At 37.7% G+C, this 19,634-nt stretch overlaps 1 protein-coding gene across 1 annotated transcript in view; it reads right to left on the bottom strand.

Annotated features, from left to right (window-relative positions):
- LOC131198791 (macrophage mannose receptor 1-like) overlaps positions 1-19,278 on the bottom strand; it is a 52,790-nt gene extending 33,512 nt beyond the window's left edge. The window contains exons 1-9 of the mRNA XM_058183839.1: positions 19,159-19,278; positions 18,244-18,642; positions 17,251-17,424; positions 13,210-13,374; positions 11,197-11,310; positions 9,659-9,802; positions 7,279-7,461; positions 6,785-6,942; positions 359-472 (exon numbers count right to left, since the gene is read on the bottom strand). Coding sequence (XP_058039822.1) covers positions 359-472; positions 6,785-6,942; positions 7,279-7,461; positions 9,659-9,802; positions 11,197-11,310; positions 13,210-13,374; positions 17,251-17,424; positions 18,244-18,642; positions 19,159-19,219 — 1,512 coding nt within the window. The 5' untranslated portion in view covers positions 19,220-19,278. The remainder of the gene's footprint in view (positions 1-358; positions 473-6,784; positions 6,943-7,278; positions 7,462-9,658; positions 9,803-11,196; positions 11,311-13,209; positions 13,375-17,250; positions 17,425-18,243; positions 18,643-19,158) is intronic.
- Between the last annotated feature and the right edge of the window lie 356 nt (positions 19,279-19,634).

The following is a 19,634-nucleotide window of genomic DNA, read 5'->3' on the forward strand; positions in this document are numbered from 1 at the left end:
TTTCATACAAATCACAGCAGTTTACTTTAAAGTAAATTTGTACTTGTGCCAGTACAAATCAGCATTTTTCAGTTTCAGATTGAAAAATAATAAAAATGTGTTCCTTCTGTTTAACCATTATCTCAGGTAGTTTTGGGTTTTTTGTCATATGGTAAAAGTGAATAAATTGTCTTCTTATAATATTACAGAGAAAATTTTTCTGTCTATGTGATTGCTAAGAGTTGACACCAATGTTAGGAGTGGAGGGGACTATTCATCTGAAGGCAAAAGTAGCTTTCTGGTTGATATTTTCAAAACTTCATAAGAAGATGAATAACTGTTATAAAAGATCAAGAGCTACACAGTTCTTTAGGCTTACTTTCTGGCATTTTGGATCAGCAACTTCATCTGTTCCAGGAAGAAATTCTGAAGACTCTTTTTTACAGATGTATCCTAATTCCTCTTCACAGAAATGATCTGCCATGTATCCATTCTGAGGATGGAAGGATGAACAAATCTCACTGAAAAGGAATCCATTACTTTTACCCCTATCTATTTTTTTTATGATTTGTATTTTTGCTTTTCTTTTCTTTTTCATGAGCTGGATTATTGCACAATACTTATTATAGCTTCATTTGTCTAAACTCTGCAGCCATACTAACATCTTCCAAAAAGATGTAAATGTTTAAATTAAGTTGGGAATGATAAACATAGTTTTTAGCCTACAAAAATTAAGTTATTTCAAAATATAATTCATTAATATTACGTCAGGTTTCCAAAATATAAAATATAATTGCATTGGAGTTTTTTTTCACCAAATATACAGCACACTTAATCCAAATTTAGCACACGTAAATAAGTTTTTGTTCTTCAGTCAATGCAGATTAAAAGTTTATTCCCAGTCTTCTGAAAAAAATGCTCAATTGAACTCAGAATGTATTTCTTCATTTACTTACTTATTAGAATGTACTATACATTTTAAAGCAAAGAATTAATTACATAGTAACAATCCGTTTCAGTATGAATGGACAGTTAAAGGCTCCATGAGAATTCTGAATGTTTGTTTGTTTAATAGCTCCGAGAGCCCTCTGTAATTACCAAACTGTAGAATAAGCCAAAAAGTAGGCTTTATGTTGCTTTTATAAATGAAATTTCTCCCCAAAATAATGTTTATGAATGTGATTAATCATGGTTACTTGACATAATTAATCACTTTAGTACTAACATTCTTGTAATGTATTTGAATTTCAGGAGGGAAATTTGGGAGGGAAATTGCACGTTGCTGATTGGCTGATGCCTCAGCCAAAATACTATTTAAAGAGGGGTTTTGCCTGTTGGTTGTAGCTGGGATCACAATAAACCAAAGAGCTGTTGTTACTTGTATTGTCTCCTGCCTCTTCATTGCCCGAACTTAACATTGGCGACGAAGGTGGGATTTTGAAGGCAGTGAGACTAGGAAAAGAGCTGAAGGAGCAATGTAACATCAAACCCAGCCAGTATCAAGGGCGGATACATAGCGATGTCTAGCTATACGCCGCCAGTGCCATTCGACTCAGCCAAGGAGAAATGGGGGTTGTACATGGCTCGTTTCGAGTGTTTCCTCGAAGCTAACGAACTGCAAGGAGTATCGGATAATCGGAAATGAGCCTACTTCCTGAGCCACTGTGGGCCAGAAGTCTTCAATACCGCCGAATCGCTGTCAGAACCAATGCCGGTACAGTCGGTGCCATGGCAAACGCTACAGATGACGCTACAAGCACACTACGCGCTGGTGCCATCGAAGTTTGTACAATGGTTCGAGTTGAGGCAAAGAGTTCAGCTAGAGGGCGAATCGATAAGCGTGTACATGGCCGCATTAAGGAAAGCCGCAAACCACTGTGAGTATAGAGACTTGGAGGACTCTTTATTAGAACAACTCATTTGTGGGGTCAGGGACATCCGACTACAGAGGCGGCTGCTGTCGAAAAGCAACCTAACCCTGGTGATAGCCCTGGATGAGGCCAGGGCACATGAGATGTCCACCAAAGCGGCGGAATCCTTACAAAAGCCGAACATGCCAAATGCCGCGGCGAAAGCAACGCCTGTCTACAGTGAAGAAATCCAGGCCGAATCGGACGGTGAAAAAGAGGAAGAGGTCTTCCACACCGGGAGGCTGGAGAGAGGCGACCGGGATGAGTGCGGGAGTTGCGGAGGCCAACACCAACGACAGAATTGCAGGTTCAAAGACGCAATTTGTCGGTGGTGTGAAAAGAAAGGACACATAGCTCAGGCCTGCCGAGCCTCTCAACCTTCCCGCCCAAAATTCAAACCGGCCAATCAACAGGGCGCCGGATCTGCGAGGCGGCCAGGGATTGGTCAGTTCAAAAAGGGCGCGAAGTTGAATCAGATCACTGTGAGAGTGGGCCACGCATCGACACTGCTAGAGAAGAAAATATTCACCAAGACACACATCGAAGGAGTGCATTGTAAAATGGAGGTGGATACCGGCTCATCAATCACGATTATGTCTTGGGACACAATCGCAAGGGACCTAGCAGACGTCGCGAAACGCCAGCTGCAACCCCAAAAGCTGAGAGTGCAAGACTACCAGGGGAATCCCTGTTCGAGGGGTCACGTCCGTCAGAGTGAAATATGGACAATTTAAGAAAACCCTGCCGATCACCATCGTAGATGGAAACCTGCCCAGTTTGCTAGGTCTGGACTGGTTCAGAGCCTTGGGCATGGAAGTAACCGGGGTTCACAGAAGCGGAGTCAACCTGAAGGACGAATTGTTGAGAGAGTTCAAGGACGTTTTCCAAGACTGCCTGGGCAAGTACGTGGGGACCCCCATTTCATTCAATTTGGACCCCCAAGTGGCTCCCATTAGATTAAAAGCTAGGAGGGTCCCGTTCGCCCTCAAACCCAAGATTGACAGGGAACTAGATAAATTAGTAAGCCAGGGAATACTAGTCTCCGTCGACCATGCAAAATGGGAGACACCAATAGTGACCCCAGTCAAACCGGACGGATCAGTCCGGATTTGCGCTGACTATAAGGCAACGCTTAACAAAGCATTGCAAAAGAGTGCTTACCCCGTTCCCGTAGTGCAACATTTGTTGCACTCGTTAGGGCAGGGACAGGTCTTTGCCAAACTCGATCTGGCTCAAGCCTACCAACAATTACCGGTTGACAACGGAACGGCCGAAGCGCAGATGATTGTCACACATCGGGGCGCTTTTAAATGCACTCGACTTCAGTTTGGAGTGAGTGTAGCCCCCGAGTTATTCCAAAACCTAATGGAACGACTCCTACAGAGTCTACCGGGAGTAGTTCCATATTACTGGTAACAGCAGAAAACTTGGAAGAATTAGGGGTCAAATTGCGGAAGGTTTTGGCATTTTCAGGTCTGTGGGGCTTAAGGTTAAACTCAACAAATTCCAGATAGGAGTTGAATCTGTAGAATTCTTGGGTTACCGGATAGATAAGGAAGGCATCCACCCAACTGAGAGCAAATTGCGAGCCATTAGAAAGGTTCCAACCCCAAAAAACAAAACAGAATTACAAGCATTTTTGGGGCTTGTAAATTTCTATGCGATATTTTTAAAAAATAAGGCAACGATAGCCGAACCGCTACATAAACTGCTAGCGAAAAAAGCTGTTTGGACTTGGGGCAGGGTTGAGGCTAAGGCATTTGAAGGAGTTAAGAATCTCTTGTCCAGCGATAGCCTTCTAATTCATGTACAATGGGACACTAGTACTAGTTTGTGATGCATCACCTTACGGGGTAGGGGCTGTCCTCAGCCACAGGTTACCGAACGGTTCAAAAGCCCCTATCGCATATTTTTTCCCGCACGATGTCCACAGCGGAAAGGAACTATAGCCAACTGGACCGGGAAGCCCTGGCTATAGTTTCTGGGGTTAAAAAATTCCACGAGTACCTGTTTGGGCGGCAATTTGAAATAGTCACAGACAACAGACCTTTATTGGGACTCTTGGCGGGGGACTGTCCAACACCAGTTGCATTATCACCCAGGCTGACCCGTTGGACTATTTTCCTGGCAGCATATTCGTACAAACTGTCTCACCGTCCAGGCAAGGACTTGGGACATGCGGACGCTTTAAGTAGATGCCCGTTGCCAGAGACTATTGAAGACCCGACCCCAGGGACGCCCGTCTTGTTAATGGACTTTTTGGACTCTGGCCCAGTCACATCTACGGAAGGGACTAGGGCATCTTACAAAGACATTGTCGTAAGAACTGTGATCGGTTGGGTGCAGAGGGGATGGCCTGCTGCACCGGGGAATCGTTTCAAAGAGTTTACAAAAAAGCATTCAGAACTGTCGGTACAAGGGGGTTGTCTATTATGGGGGGATAGAGTGGTTATTCCGGAGAAATTACAAGGGCATGTGTTGGAACTATTGCATGTGGGCCACCCGGGGATTGTGAGGATGAAAAGCCTAGCGAGAAGTTACGTGTGGTGGCCACAAATGGATACAGACATTAGCGACCGGGTAGGGAAATGCCAAGCATGTCAAGAATCAAGGCCACTACCCCCAACAGCCCCCATAAGGGATTGGGAGAAACCCCAGGGTCCTTGGTCCAGGATCCACATAGATTTTGCCGGGCCGTTCCATGGGCAAACCTTCTTAATTGTGGTAGATGCCTACTCGAAGTGGTTAGAAATTTTACTCATGAAAACCACAACAGTGGAAGCTGTAATCACAGTCTTGAGGCATCTATTTGTGACACACGGGTTGCCCAACACTCTAGTGTCCGATAACGGCCCACAGTTCACGGCCACCCAGTTTGAGGGGTACTTGGCAGAAGAGGGCATCTTGGCACCTTTCCACCCGGCGACGAATGGACTTGCAGAACGTTTCATACGCAGTGCCAAGGAAGCGCTATCTAGAATTAGCCCAGGAGACTGGCAATCCAAAATTGATACCTTCCTGGCAGTCCAACATAGAACCCCCTGTGTGACCACCGGCCGCAGCCTAGCGGAGTTATTAATGGGTAGAAGACTCCGGTGTCCCCTAGATCGGTTAAACCCAACATACTCCCCTGATGGGTACCAAAGCATAAAGGGAAGAACCAGAACAATGACAACAGGTGACCCAGTATGGGCACATAACTATAGTGAGGGCCCAGCGTGGCTAAAGGGAACAATTGTAGGAGTGACGGGCCCAAAGTCATACATAGTGGACATGGGGGACGGCCGAGTGTGGAGACACCACGTAGACCAATTACGAAAAAGAATACAAGACAATCCAGAAACCAGACAGCCAGACCCTGACTACCCAATATTTGAACCAACAGCTAACTCAACCCCGAGGCGATCAGAGGACTTAGCTGAGTCTGAAGAAGTCCAGCGACGCCAACCGGCTCCTCCAGAGGACAGCAGGGACAACTCTGCCAATAATCCAGGGCTGGATGGCTCAGAGGAGGAGCTGGGAGGAACAAACAGTCCCTCCGACCAGCTCGACTCACTCCCAGGGAATGAAATGCACAGGTCAGAAAGAGTTAGGAGACGCCCTGTCTACCTGCGTGACTACGTGGAAAAATAACATGCAAAGATTATGCAAAAAAACTATGTAAATATGGTACAATGTATTCTGGGAGGGGAGGAGTGTAATGTATTTGAATTTCAGGAGGGAAATTTGGGCGGGAAATTGCACGTTGCTAATTGGCTGATGCCTCAGCCAAAATACTATTTAAAGAGGGGTTTTGCCTGTTGGTTTTCGCTGGGATCACAATAAACCAAAGAGCTGTTGTCACTTGTATCGTCTCCTGCCTCTTCATTGCCCGAACTTAACAATTCTATCCCCCCAAGTATTAAATTATATCCTTAATCACAAAAGCCCAGCCTTTCTATATAGAGTTAAATACCCTGACATATTCAGTCCTGACTCTGATAAATAATAATGCCCTTATCAAACAATATTGTTAAACAAAGATGCAATCAATATGATCAATAAAATTAGCTCAATACTTAACAGCAACCCAGCAAGCAAATATTAACATTAAAAAAACGAACACATCAAAAAGTATTGAAAGCAATACTTTGGGATAAGCTCCAGAATATACATATCCATAATAATTTAAATCAGGTGTTAACCTAGAGCTGCCAGATAAATTAGAACAGGACATCTGTATACTAACCCATTAATCAAATAAAAAAAAAAGCCTCCAATCATGATGGCACAGTAGTTAGAATGCAGTATTGCAGGCTAATTCTGCTGACAATCAGCTGCCAGTAGTTTGGCAATTTGATTCTCACTGGCTCCAGTTTGACTCTGCCTTCTGAAGTGGGTAAAATGAGAACCCAGATTGTTGGGGGCAATAGGCTGATGCTGTAAACCACTTAGGGAGGGCTGTAAAAGCACTGTGAAGCGGTATATAAGTCTAAGTGCTATTACTATTATCAAAAGCAGTGATTCTTAAAGTGTGGTTATAGGGCCCCTGGAGCCATGAAATTAGAATTATTTCCAGCCCACATTGAAAAATATAACACAATATAAAATCTCATCCAAACAATCGTGAGAAGAACTAGCAGCAGCAAATATGTCAGATTAAATTTTTCATATGTCAATTTCAATTTTGAATAAGATAAGTATCAGTTATTCGTAAAAACAAAAACTGTTGGGGTTATCTCTAATTTTAAAAGTGTAAAGAGGAAAAAAATTAAGACATGTTGATCTATGGAATAAATTATATTATGTAAAATAGGTTGCATTAAACAAATTTCTAGACACAAATTTTATCTAAGAGAGACCTGAAGATAGGGGGGAAAAATATCCACCAGATAGTTAAGAGTTCTTATTGTTACCTCCCCAGTCATGATGACACAGTCTTCCTGTACGTTGCTTATAAGTGTGGGTTCTCCTTTCTTCCATTTGATGAATCTCACAGTAGTACCATCACTCCATTCAAAATATGAAGAAACCTTCTGGTCATTTAGTCCTATCCACAAATTATCTGTTGGTTCTAAAAAGATAAATCCATTTAATTAATTTGCTCTCAAATTTAATGAATGAAGTCCAGAGGTTGTATATAATGGTCCAGCCCATAAAAATCTCTGCTATGTTGGTCAGGATATAATTTGGATGTTTGCAGCAGGATGTGCTAATCTGTCATGGATGTATGCAGCAGTTGTAGTGTCATTTAAACCACACAGGCTCAGTAGATTTTTTACAAATATTTTTACAAATATTTTAAATAAATACTCTTTTTTTTTCTTGTGATGGCAATGTCAGCAGCTATTCCTTTATTTTCTTTTCCAGAGTATACGAAACAGGAAATAAGCCTTCTAAATATACTTACTGTAGCCAAGCTGAGAAAAAACAAAGCTGTATTCCTCAATGTCATGTATACTTAGTAAATGTCCACCATCCTTTTGGCAAGAGACTGAGGCATCCTTCCACGTTTTGCGATCTCTGTTCAGACGGTAACAGTGCTTTGCATATCCAACCCAGCCATCTGGACATTTAACTGGCTTAAGATCATCTTTAAAAAACAACAACAGTAATTATATGTAAACAATCAAGAATTGGGACTGGAGGTAGGGGGTATATCCTGATCTAGTATTACGATGTAATTAATTCAATAAATAGAATTTATTAGAAGCAAATTTGAAGCAATGCATCTTAAAGATAAGATATTTTGTCCACTGTTTTGAGGATATTTTCCTGAAGAATCATCAGGATTTATTGTAACCAGATCTAATTTTTCAGTCCAATTTTTCGTGAATCAGGCAGGTATACTAAAGAAGCAACTTTTTATGTCCTACATGATTAAACAAATTAGTTGGAAATTATTAATGCTTTTTTACAGTGTATGTTAATTGGCATAACTATTTTTACCAGATAATTGCTTTTCTTCAAAACTTCCATCTTATTTTATAGAAATTTATAGAGAGCAAACTAAAAATAAATTTGGCAGCAGCATAAATACATATATACGTACATATAGATATAGATACATATGTACATGTGTGTGTGTATGTATATAGTGTGTGTGTGTGTGTGTGTAGTGTGTGTATCTATCTATAGTGTGTGTTTAACACACACACACACACACACATATATATATATACACACATACATACAGAATAGGGGGAGAAGGTAGCCCTTGAGTTACGATCACGGTTGGGGGCAGATTTTTGGTTAAAAGTTATTATAGTCATAAGTTAAGTTATAAGTATCCACATGATGAAACTTGATTTTATCACATTTTTACAGCATTCAGTAAACAAATCATTATGTTAATTAAGCAAATGTATAGCCATAAGTGATTATCCATTCTTTCACAAAAAAAAAAAGAACTCAGCAAAAATCATGTTCTGTGATTGTGGGACATAGCACTGGTCCTAAAGGTAAACTAATTGCCAAATCTTCCAAAGACAGTTACTGTACATAAACTCAGGAGTGCAGCTGAGGGATGGGACGACATTTTATGATGGCTAGAGATGTTTTACAGAACCTGAGTTCTGGATCTGTCTTAATTCTGAATGATTGTTAAGTAACTTGTCATAAGATGAAGACTGTCTGCAGTTTAGGATCTTTTCTATGCATGCAGTTGTATTTATTTATTTATTTATTTATTTATTTATTTATTTATTTATTTATTTATTTATTTATTTATTTTGTCACAACAATATATATAAGTATCATACAAAAAGATTATATAGTATATAAACATATATATGAGTAAATATTAGGAGGTATAATATTTAGGAATATTAGGAGGTATATATATAGGAAGAAGAAAAGAAAAACAATAGGACAGGAACGGTAGGCATGTTTGTGCGCTTATGCACGCCCCTTATGTCCTCTTAGGAATGGGGTGAGGTCAATGGTAGAAAGTTTTTGGATAAAGCTTTTAGGATTATGGGAAGCGACCACAGAGTCAGGTAAAGTATTCCAAGCACTGATGATTCTGTTACAGAAGTCATATTTTCTGCAATCTAGATTAAAGCGGTTGACATTAAGTTTAAATCTATTGGTTGCTCTTGTATTATTGCAATTAAAGCTGAAGTAGTCTTTAACAGGAAGGACATTACAATAGATGATTCTATGAGTTAAACTTAGGTCTTGTCGAAGGCGACGGAGTTCCAAGTTTTCTAAGCCTAGGATTTCAACTCTAGTGGGATAAGGTATTTTGTTGTTTTCAGAGGAATGAAGAACTCTTTTTGTAAAATATTTCTGGACACGTTCAATTGTACTGATGTCAGAGATATGGTGAAGGTTCTGCATATAGTTCTGCACCCCTTCAGGATTTAACTCATCTAAGAGGTGTGCAACATTTCATATTAAAATTTTCTGAAATTAAAATTATGCTAAATGATTTTTTTCCTATTTCTTCAGGATCTTGGATCATCAGAATAGTGATGAGAATTCTTCAGCTCCCCATTCCCATCCCCAGCTGTAAGCATAAGTGTGTATATAGGGTTTTTAGGCTGCCTTACCTTCTGCCATTTAGTCCTAAGCAAAATTGTTTTTGCATAATGTGCATTCAGAACCTGAATCTTTGTATGTTCTCCAGTTCAGATATCTATTATTTCACATTATTCTAAATAGATTCCTCTGGGACCAAAATCATCAATAGGAAAATAATTTTAAAAATGTAATCTGGGGCATGTGTGTCATACATATCAGTGAAAGAATATTTATTCAGTTAACTTAATTTACAGTTTATAGCCTACCTAAAGAAGGTGCAGATGCCTGTATGGAAGAGTTCATTCTTTTACAGATGTATCCATGCTTCAGATCACACAGATTATTTTCCCATTTGCCATTCCTATCCTGCAATAATCCACAGGTTTTTCCTGTTTCTGAAGAGGGGCTACCTGTAACAGAGAGTGAACGAGATTATCCTATCACTGCTTGATGTCCAAGATGATAACACTTTTTTATCTGTAAAAAAATCATAATGTTTTTCTGCCTTCTTCTTCAATTGTATCTCATGATACAATTTTATCTGCTATAATAAATATATATGAGCTTTCCTATATTTACTGTGGAAGTCTCCCTCTGTGGCTGTACACCTATCATTTGGGGAAAGCATTGTATTTTCTATCCAATTAGACATTGTATGATTTCATATGTAATTGACCAATTGTGGCCTCCGACAAATCCCATTTTTCCAATTGTTATAATGCTAACTATTAGAACAGTGTAGTGCTTTGAAAGGATGCTTCATTTCAACAAAGCTTCAATGCAATCCCTTAGAGCAAATCAGTCAGTCAAACTAGTATTTTCTTTGATTAACTGGACCAGGGGTCATCAACCTTTCAGATCTCAGGGACCACTAAATTCATAAGTTTAAATCCTGTGGACCACTAATATGAATTTTTTAAAAAGAAAAATAGTATTTAGTGCAATATAAAAAATGCAAATAATTTTTCTGTGGACCACCAAAATTTTCTCATAGACTACTGGTTGGTGACCACTGAACTGGACTGTAGTGGCTGCCTACCTTCAATCAGTGACCCTTTTGACCAGATCAAAGGATCCAGCCAGATCAAATCTGTATATGAGGTAGAACAATTTTTCAAGTCAAGGCACAGCTTCCATCTCAACTGTCATGAGTGACAGGAGTTAGGTGGCATATCAGTAAGGAATGGAGCCACCTTGCACAGGCCTACAAAGGCTATAGAAGAGGATTAATTTACTTTATTGTCATTGCACTTCGTACAACGAAATTAAATGCCATCTTCAGTGTTCATCATACTAAGAAAATTATAAAAATAAAACAAAAACACACATCCTTCACATTCTATGCAATTGAATTGAAAACCCCTGATACTGCATTAGTATTACACTATACAGTATTACATATAGAATTACACTATACACTATACTATAATTATCACATTGAGCTAAACATAGCTACTGAGTCTCTTTTAAGAATTTTTTGTCAGGATCAAAGGCATCTTTGGGGTGATGAAAAAAGTGAAAGTGACAATACAGTAAGAATCAATGTTTATATACTTCTTATAAACTTCATATAAGAATGCTAGAGTATTTCTAAAGAAAGTGTCAATTAAATCAAAAATATAATAAATATATCTCATTACAAAAAAGAGTACAAAAATTTTAAATGCTACCCTGACCTAATTAAGAAGAAGAATTGTGGATAATAAAATAAGAATTTCCAAATATTCTAATCTTATTATCCTTAAATGTTTACACTTTTCTTTATGAAATATCCATGGCCTTCTAACTATAAACACTTACTCACCTGGAGCCCAGTTTAAATATTTCAAAGGTTGGTCATTAATCCACTGCCATCCACTGTCAAAATCTGGATTATTAAGACCAATCCAGTAGTTGGTTTCTGAACTTTGTGTTAACCCTAGTTGAGAAAGAAATTCACATATTGATCAACTCTTTAACTCTGACATTGAAGACAAAATAGACAAAGTACAATTGAATCTGAAGTACAACTATCATTCCCTTCTGAAGCTATAACATTAATACACACACACCCACACACACACACATACACACACACTCACACACATATAATGTCAGGGTTCCAAGTAACCCCCCCAACAAAAGAAGACTCCAAGGCTGGAAGTTTCTCAAAGTTCCATTTTATTAGAGATGTCATATTGGCACATCTGGGAAAATCTGAATTTGAAAGATGTCTTTCAAGACTGACACATATACATATACATACCCTGTTTCCCCCAAATAAGACATCCCCTAATAATAAGCCCAATCGGGCTTTTGATCGCAAGACAATAAAGCCAAGCACTTATTTCAGGGTTCAAAAAATATAAGACAAGATCTTATTTTTGGGGTAACGAGATATACATCTACATAAAAGGGATGTGGCATCTCAGTGGCTAAGATGCTGAGCTCGTCGATCGAAAGGTCAGAAGTTCAGCAGTTCGAATCTCTAGTGCCACGTAATGGGGTAAGCCCCCATTACTTGTCCCAGCTTCTGCCAACCTAGCAGTCTGAAAGCACGTAAAAAGTGCAAGTAGAAAAATAGGGACGACCTTTGGTGGGAAGGTAACAGCCTTCTGTGTGCCTTTGGCATTTATTTATGCCGGCCACATGACTATGGAGACATTGCTGATTCTTTGGCTTTCAAACGGAGATGAGCACCACCCCCTAGGATTTGTAACCCGCCTCTGGTATGTATGTATGTATGTATGTATGTATGTATGTATGTATGTATGTATGTAACAGCCACTAGATAGGATAGACAGGCAAAAGTGCAACCATAAACATCAACTAGCATTCAGAAGACACAATCAAAACACAATGAAAACTTCACGGAATACATTACCTAATCTGCATGAAAACAACCAAGTTCAGAGTGCACCAAGGAGTCCTCAATTTGACCATGACCTACTTATATTTTCTTCTATTTGTACAATGAAAACTCCTTAATCTCACAACACATAGACAGACTTAACCATGATTTTCACTGGGAAATATGAGTATTTTAGCTCAAGATAAATTTAAAAATGCTAAGGAACTTTTTGAATTTGGCACTCAGACATAATTGCATGATGTTTTCTCCCTGTTCTTTGGCAACAGTATTATTTTCTGCTTAATTATTTGGTCTTAATGTCTCTTTATCTGGGTGTTAGGTGGTTGAAGGGGATGTGTTCTGATTTTTTTGTTTCCTTTTTAGCTTTTTATTTGTCACTTTTGAATGATATGTAAATCTATATTGATATAGACGCATAGAGGTAACCACGTTTACACCCTATTCAAAAGTGACAATTAAAAAGCTAAGAAGAAAACAAAAAATTAGAACACATTCTCTTCATTCACTTAACACCCAGGTAAGGAGACATTAACACCAATAATTAACCAGAACACAATACTTTAACCAAAGAACAGGGAGAAAACACCACACTGAGGATGTTGCCTAGTTAGGTAATGAAACATCTTTAAGCAAACAACCAAGGTTAGAGGGCACCAAGAACTCAACATTTCAACCTGAGCTACAAGTATTTTCTTCTATTGATATTGATGTATTAATTTCAAATCAATCATATAAATATTCGTCTTTGGAATCCAAATTCAGTTATTCAAAATACTTGTTCCTTGAAAGTAGATAATTCAAAGAAAGACTGTTTCAAAGCATCAAATATTTTTGAGAAGATAATTTCTCGAGGAAAAATTTTGTTTGTTATATGAAGCCTTTAAAATTGCTTACTACGTATGAGAACATATTTCTTATCAGGAATGCTTTTAGAAGCCTTTTAAGAAATGTTTTGTTATGTGATACCTGTCAGATATGCTTGTTCATATAGTTCGTTGATGCTCAATAATTCTGAACTTTGTTGCTGACAGCTTTTTCTTGCTTCATCCCATGTTAGAGCTGAGTCGGAATTGATCTGGTAGTAGTCTCCTGTCCAATGATTTTTGGTCCAGAAAAAGTTATCATTTTTATCTGTAAGCATTATGAAAAATAGAGTCAGCTCATTAGTAACAAAGTCCAAGTACCAAGTAGAAATGTTTTTTCATTGCATTACTTTTCATTGCATAGTTTTAGTTAATAAGAATTGCCAAAAATTGAACAAGTAGTGTGCAGATTTTGAATGGTGTTTTGCTTCATCAAGCCACACAGTGAAGTAAATCAACTCCCCACTTCTAAACAGCAACATTGTCATATAACTTCACCGGGTAACAGAGACTTCTATCCATGTTTACTAAGAGTAAAGCCAAGGAGCTTTAGATATTCTCCTTCAAGACACCCTTGCCTACCATTGAACCACGTAGCTAATTTTTAAATTAGATGTTTATAGAGAAACAAAATGATCTCAATCATCTGGGTCGTAGTTGTTCCAAGGTACTTTTTTTAAAAAGGCAATTGAACTTTGATGGTTTTTAATTTAAAAACATTTTCCTTCTCATTCAAGAAGCTTCTTTAGTTCAAAAAGCTTCAGAACTGAATCAGCTTCTTGGATGAGAAGTGAAATGTCTTCAAAGAAAACAAACCAAGAAGGTTCAGCTGCCTTTTGGAAAAGCAGAATGGGACACATTTAGACTACTGCAACATGCATGTATGTGGCTTTCTGTGTAAATGGGTGGTAGCAATTGGTTGAAATTGCATTGACTTTATTACTAATGGATGGAAATAGTTTTAGTAGCATTACATCTATACTGAGATTCCTCCATTGATTTCCAACAGACTTCTGGCCCAATCTAAGGTGCTGTTTTAATTTTTAAGTCTTACATTGCTTGGAATCCATATAGTTTTGTTTAAAATTTCTCTTAACAGTTATGTGCCTATCCATATATACACCCTGAAACTGTGGTGAAATATAAAATTTGTTACTACTGGTTCTGTGGGCTTGGCTTGATGGGGAGGTAATGTGACTGGGTGGGTATGGCCAACTTTTTTTTTACTTTTAAAAGCATTTTTTCTACAACCTCTTCGGCTGAACAGGTTGTTTAAAATGCTTTTAAAAGGCTCTGATAATCCCAGCTGAGTTGCCTGATCATCAGAGGCTTTTGTTTTCTTTTTTAAAAAAAATTTTTTGCCTTTAAAAGAAAAAAAAAGCCTCAGACGATCAGGCAACTCAGCTGGGATCATCAGAGCCTTTTAACAGCATTTTTTAAACAACCCCTTCAGTCGAAGAGGTTGTAGAAAAAATGCTTTTAAAAGGCTCTGATGATCCCAGCTGAGCCGCGTAATTATCAGAGACTTTGTTTTTTACTTTTAAAAGCATTATTTTGGCCGAAGAAAAAAATGCTTTTAAAAGAAAAGAAAAACCTCTGATGATCACGCGGTTCAGCTGGGCATGTGGGGGTCAGGGATTTTTGCTACTGGTTCTCCGAACCACCTGCCACCATCGCTACCAGATTGGGCGCTCCGGTCCAAACCGGGAGCATTTGACCCCTGCCCTGAAAGCCCACATATAGTAAATGGGTTAGAAATCCATGGGTATTCTTCTTGTGGTAGCCTCTCATTATGCTCCCAAACCATCACCCACTTTACTCACACTTTGCAAAACTATTAAGATCATTCTTTCTGATAGATTTTTGTGCAAGAAATGGATCCAGGCTGCATTTGTTATAACACAACTTTATTATGTTCAACTAGTTTTTGTTTTGTTTTGTTTCATTTATTTTATTATTTGATTTTATTTGATTTTATTTTCACCTTTTTGAGCCACCCAACTCCCTCAGAGGTTTTTATGTTTCTTCAGCATAATGTGTACAATAATGTTACTACAAATACACAACATGTAAAATAAATAATGAGACTCAGCCTAAGTCATTCTGTGAATGGACATAAAGATAGCAGCCTGAAGTACCATCATCCATTTAGAGGGAAAAAGGGCCATAAGACTCCTAGTTTGACACAATTATTTTCTCTTAATGCCTAGATGGCTGCCTTCATCACAGCCATTAAGAGGATGACGATATTACCTAGTTTGGGTAGTCTGCAAGAAAACAGCCAAGCTCGGAGAGCACCAAGGATCCCTCACTGTCTCTTTTAGCCAAGCTTGTTAGGAGGAGAAAAATGTAACCCTTATAGCTCCAATTATGAGTATTTTAAAAAGAGGTAAGGTAGTAGTTTTTAAGAAACTACTAATAAGGAACTTGCTGAGTAAATGTATGAATGTATGACTGACTGTGGTTTTAGAAGTGTTGATTTTGGAAGTGCTAGCTTCCTTTCCACTTCCCATTCTATGAGATAGCAAACCAGAACAAACAAATAAAGAAACCACCGACTGGAGAGTTCTTAAAGCAGTCAGAGAAAATTCATTTGTAAAGGTTGTCATGCTAGCTTTTTCCTAGCAAACATGCTTGCCTGGCTTCTTCTGCCAGGCATGAGAATAATTGTGCTAGTGGGGTTCATGTGGAAACATAGGGATCCATCCAGGCAATCAGGAATCCCCTGAAAATATTAGCATATCACTATATACTTTGATTCCAAATTATATACAGGGACTCCTCGACTTACAACAGTTCTTTTGGTGACCATTCAAAGTTACAACGACACTGAAAAAAATGACTTATGACTATTTTTCACACTTATGTCCATTGCAACTTCCCCAATGGTCACATGATCAAAATTCAGATGGTTGGTAAGTGGTTCGTATTTATGATATTGCAGTGTCCTGGGGTCATGTGATCAGATTTTGTGACCTTCTGACAAGCAAAGTCAATGGGGAATCCAGATCCATTTAACAACCATGTTACTTACTTAATAATTGCAATGATTCACTTAACAGTGGCATGAAAAATCATAAAATGGGCAAAACTCACTCAACACATATTTCACTTAGCAACATAAATTTTGGGCTCAGTTGTGGTCATAAGTCGAGGACTACCTGTATATGTATTAAAACATAATAAGACTATATAAAAAATTAAGATTCCCTGAAGAGACGTTTCATCCTGATCACTGAAAACAGAACAAAAGTGCTTTGTGATTTACTTCTTTTGGGATTTTTTTCTAACATAAAGAGATTGAAGAGATCCATATTCCATTACATGAGAGCCAGTTAAAGCATTAGGCTAAAAGAGAGAGATTGTGAGTTCAAATCCTGCCTTAGCCATGTAATCTCCCATGTAACACCGCTCCTGCGCAGACTGCACTGGCTGCCTGTGGCCTTCCGGGTGCACTTTAAGGTGTTGGTTATGACCTTTAAATCGCTCCATGGCTTAGGACCTGGGTACTTACGGGACCGCCTGCTGTTACCACACGCCTCCCACCGACCCGTACGCTCCCATAGAGAGGGACTTCTCAGGGTGCCGTCCGCCAAACAATGTCGGCTGGCGGCCCCCAGGGGAAGGGCCTTCTCTGTGGGGGCTCCCACACTCTGGAACGAGCTTCCCCCGGGTTTACGCCAAATACCTGACCTTCGGACATTTCGTCGCGAACTCAAGACTCATCTTTTTATCCGCGCAGGGCTGGCTTAAATTGGGATTTTAATGTTGAATTTTATTAATTTTAAACGGGTTTTTTTTAACATGGTAAATTTTAATTACTGGGCTAATTTAAATAAGTTTTTTAAATCGTATTTTAAACTTGTATATTGTATGTTCGGTTTTATTATGCCTGTACACCGCCCTGAGTCCTTCAGGAGAAGGGCGGTATAAAAATCAAATAAGATAAATAAATAAATAAATAAATCTAATTGGTGACTTTTGGCCAGTTACTCTCTCTCAGTCCAACCCACCTCAATGAGTTGTTGTAGGGAAAATAAGAGAAAGAAGGTATGTTTGTTTCCTTGAGTTGTTTGTAAAAATAATAAAGGTAATAATAATAAATAAATACGAAGTAAATAAATATCATCAAATAAGAGTTTACCTTTTATGGGACAATATCCAAATAAAGAGTCTTCATCCATATCTGAAGTTGTTGCACACCAAAGTCGTTGGTGTACATCATCTTTAACTGTGCATTCAGCATACCATATATTCCTATACTTGAACGGAAATACGCAGGGTGCTCCAAAGGCATTGCCCTCTATAGTAAATAGAGCTATTAAAAAAATCAAACATATTTCTGTTAGATTGAGAAGTACTAAAATGAGAATAGAAATGCTATACAAAAATATCTCAGGATTTATTTCTAAGGAATGCGTACAGTTTGTGTACAATACATGTAACCATGTTTATACATTTTTCAGAATTTATATCTTAGAATATGGTAATCATGCATTCATTTAGTTATCCATTCATTTAATGTTTGAAGTTACTACAGCACTGAATAAAGTGACTTATGACTGTTTTTCACACTTATGACTGTTGCAGCCTCTCCATGGTCACATGAGCAAAATTTGGAGCTTGGCAATTGGTTCATATTTATGATGCTTATAGTATTCTAGTGTCATATAATCATCTTCTGACAAAGTCAATGGGAAAGCCAAATTCACTTAATAACCATGTTACTAACTTAAAAATGACAATGATTCTATGGCAAGAAAGGTTGTAAAATGGAGCAAAACTCATTTAACAACTGCCCCGCAAAAGAAATTTTAGGCTCAATTATGGCCATAGGTTAAAGATTACTGTACATGCCATTTTTTTTTCAGATGATGTAAAAGACAACAACACTAATATGTTAAAGGACAACTAGGTAGTAACATAATTTGAAATTATACCTTTAGTATCTAATATATTTCAATTTTCAGGTAAAGAGATTCAAACTCTTCCAACTCTGTTGTTATTATTCTTCCAACTCTTCCAACTCTTCCAACCCTTCCAAACTCTTCCAACTCTGTTGTTATTATTATTATAAAAGAGGAAGAGAATTTAGGTAAGCAAATTCAGGAAGAAGGATTAATGTTTGGATATTTACCTTCATATTTCTGGGCACATAAGCTTTTCTTTGTTCCATAGATCTTCCAAACACTTTTTTGGGTGGAGTTTGCTGATAGTATAACCCTATTCTCATGCCCATTAGCAGGATTTAAAAACAGATCTTCTGTTGCAAGGGCAAGCGTGTCATTTCTGCATTCCCATTTTTGTACGTCAAGGGTTTTGTTGCATGGTGACACTGTAACTGGAATCATGTTTGTTTTTGAGGGCACACTCAGACATAACCTCACCGCCATATTCAATAACTGATGATCGGATACCCACTTAAAATTTTGCTGGTCACTATACTTGTTGCAGATCTCAAGGGAGAAAGAATGAGATTCTTGAAGTTTTAAGCAAAGATGAAGATTTTCATTGTATATCAAAAAAGTTTCACTGTCTATAAAATGAACAAAATAATAATAAATATAGAGTAACCACATTCATACTGTGTATATATGTACGAGGCTATTATTTTCCCCATAAAAATATATAGTTTTATACTACACCGTATACTATTTTACTTTTATATTATACTATTTATATTGTTACTGTGTTTTCCACCTTCTATGCATTGTAATATTGAAACAATTCTATTGTATCTCAGATTCAGCTATTTAAATTTAACATTTTCTATTATTAATTATTAAAATCAACTAGTGGAAAAAAGTATTTTTTTTAAAAAAGGTATAAAAAGTAAAAAAAAGAACTTTTATATTGTTAATCTCTAAAAGATTATTTAGATATAATCAGTAATTATAGAGAATGCATCCATACATTAGTGCTGAGGAAAAAACAAAAAACAACTAAAGAACTGTGACAGAATAAAAATAAATTAAATAATTGAATATTTAAATAATAATAGAATTTAAATACATATATTTTAAAACAATTTAAATAATTGAATAAATTTTACCTGATAATTGAAAAGCTGGTTGAATGAGAGATAAAAAAATTAGGAACAAAAAAATAGGCATTGTAAACAATAAAACATTCCAGAAAAACTACCCTGAGATTAGGAAGCAACTGAGGTAGCTTCGTTTCAGGAACTCCTTTATATATAAGAGCAAAGAAGACAGCAATATTTACTTCTGCCTTCAGTGTTATGAAATGTGTATTGTAATAACTAGGGCTATAAATAATATTTGCCTTCTATGTAAAAGAACTATTTCCATAGAAATTTCCTCAGGAATGTACAGTTAATCATTAAACACTCATCATTCTCCTTTTTCTTCTCTCTTTGATTAGTTTCTATCTATCTATCTATCTATCTATCTATCTATCTATCTATCTATCTATCTATCTATCTATCTATTATCTATCTATCATTGTTGTGTTTGACCTTGGGGGGCCGGGTTGGGCTTGGCCAGGGTGGGTGTGGCCAGCTTGACA

This window comes from Ahaetulla prasina, chromosome 4, assembly GCF_028640845.1.
Source record: "Ahaetulla prasina isolate Xishuangbanna chromosome 4, ASM2864084v1, whole genome shotgun sequence".
In the NCBI taxonomy this organism is placed as follows: Eukaryota; Metazoa; Chordata; class Lepidosauria; order Squamata; family Colubridae; genus Ahaetulla; species Ahaetulla prasina.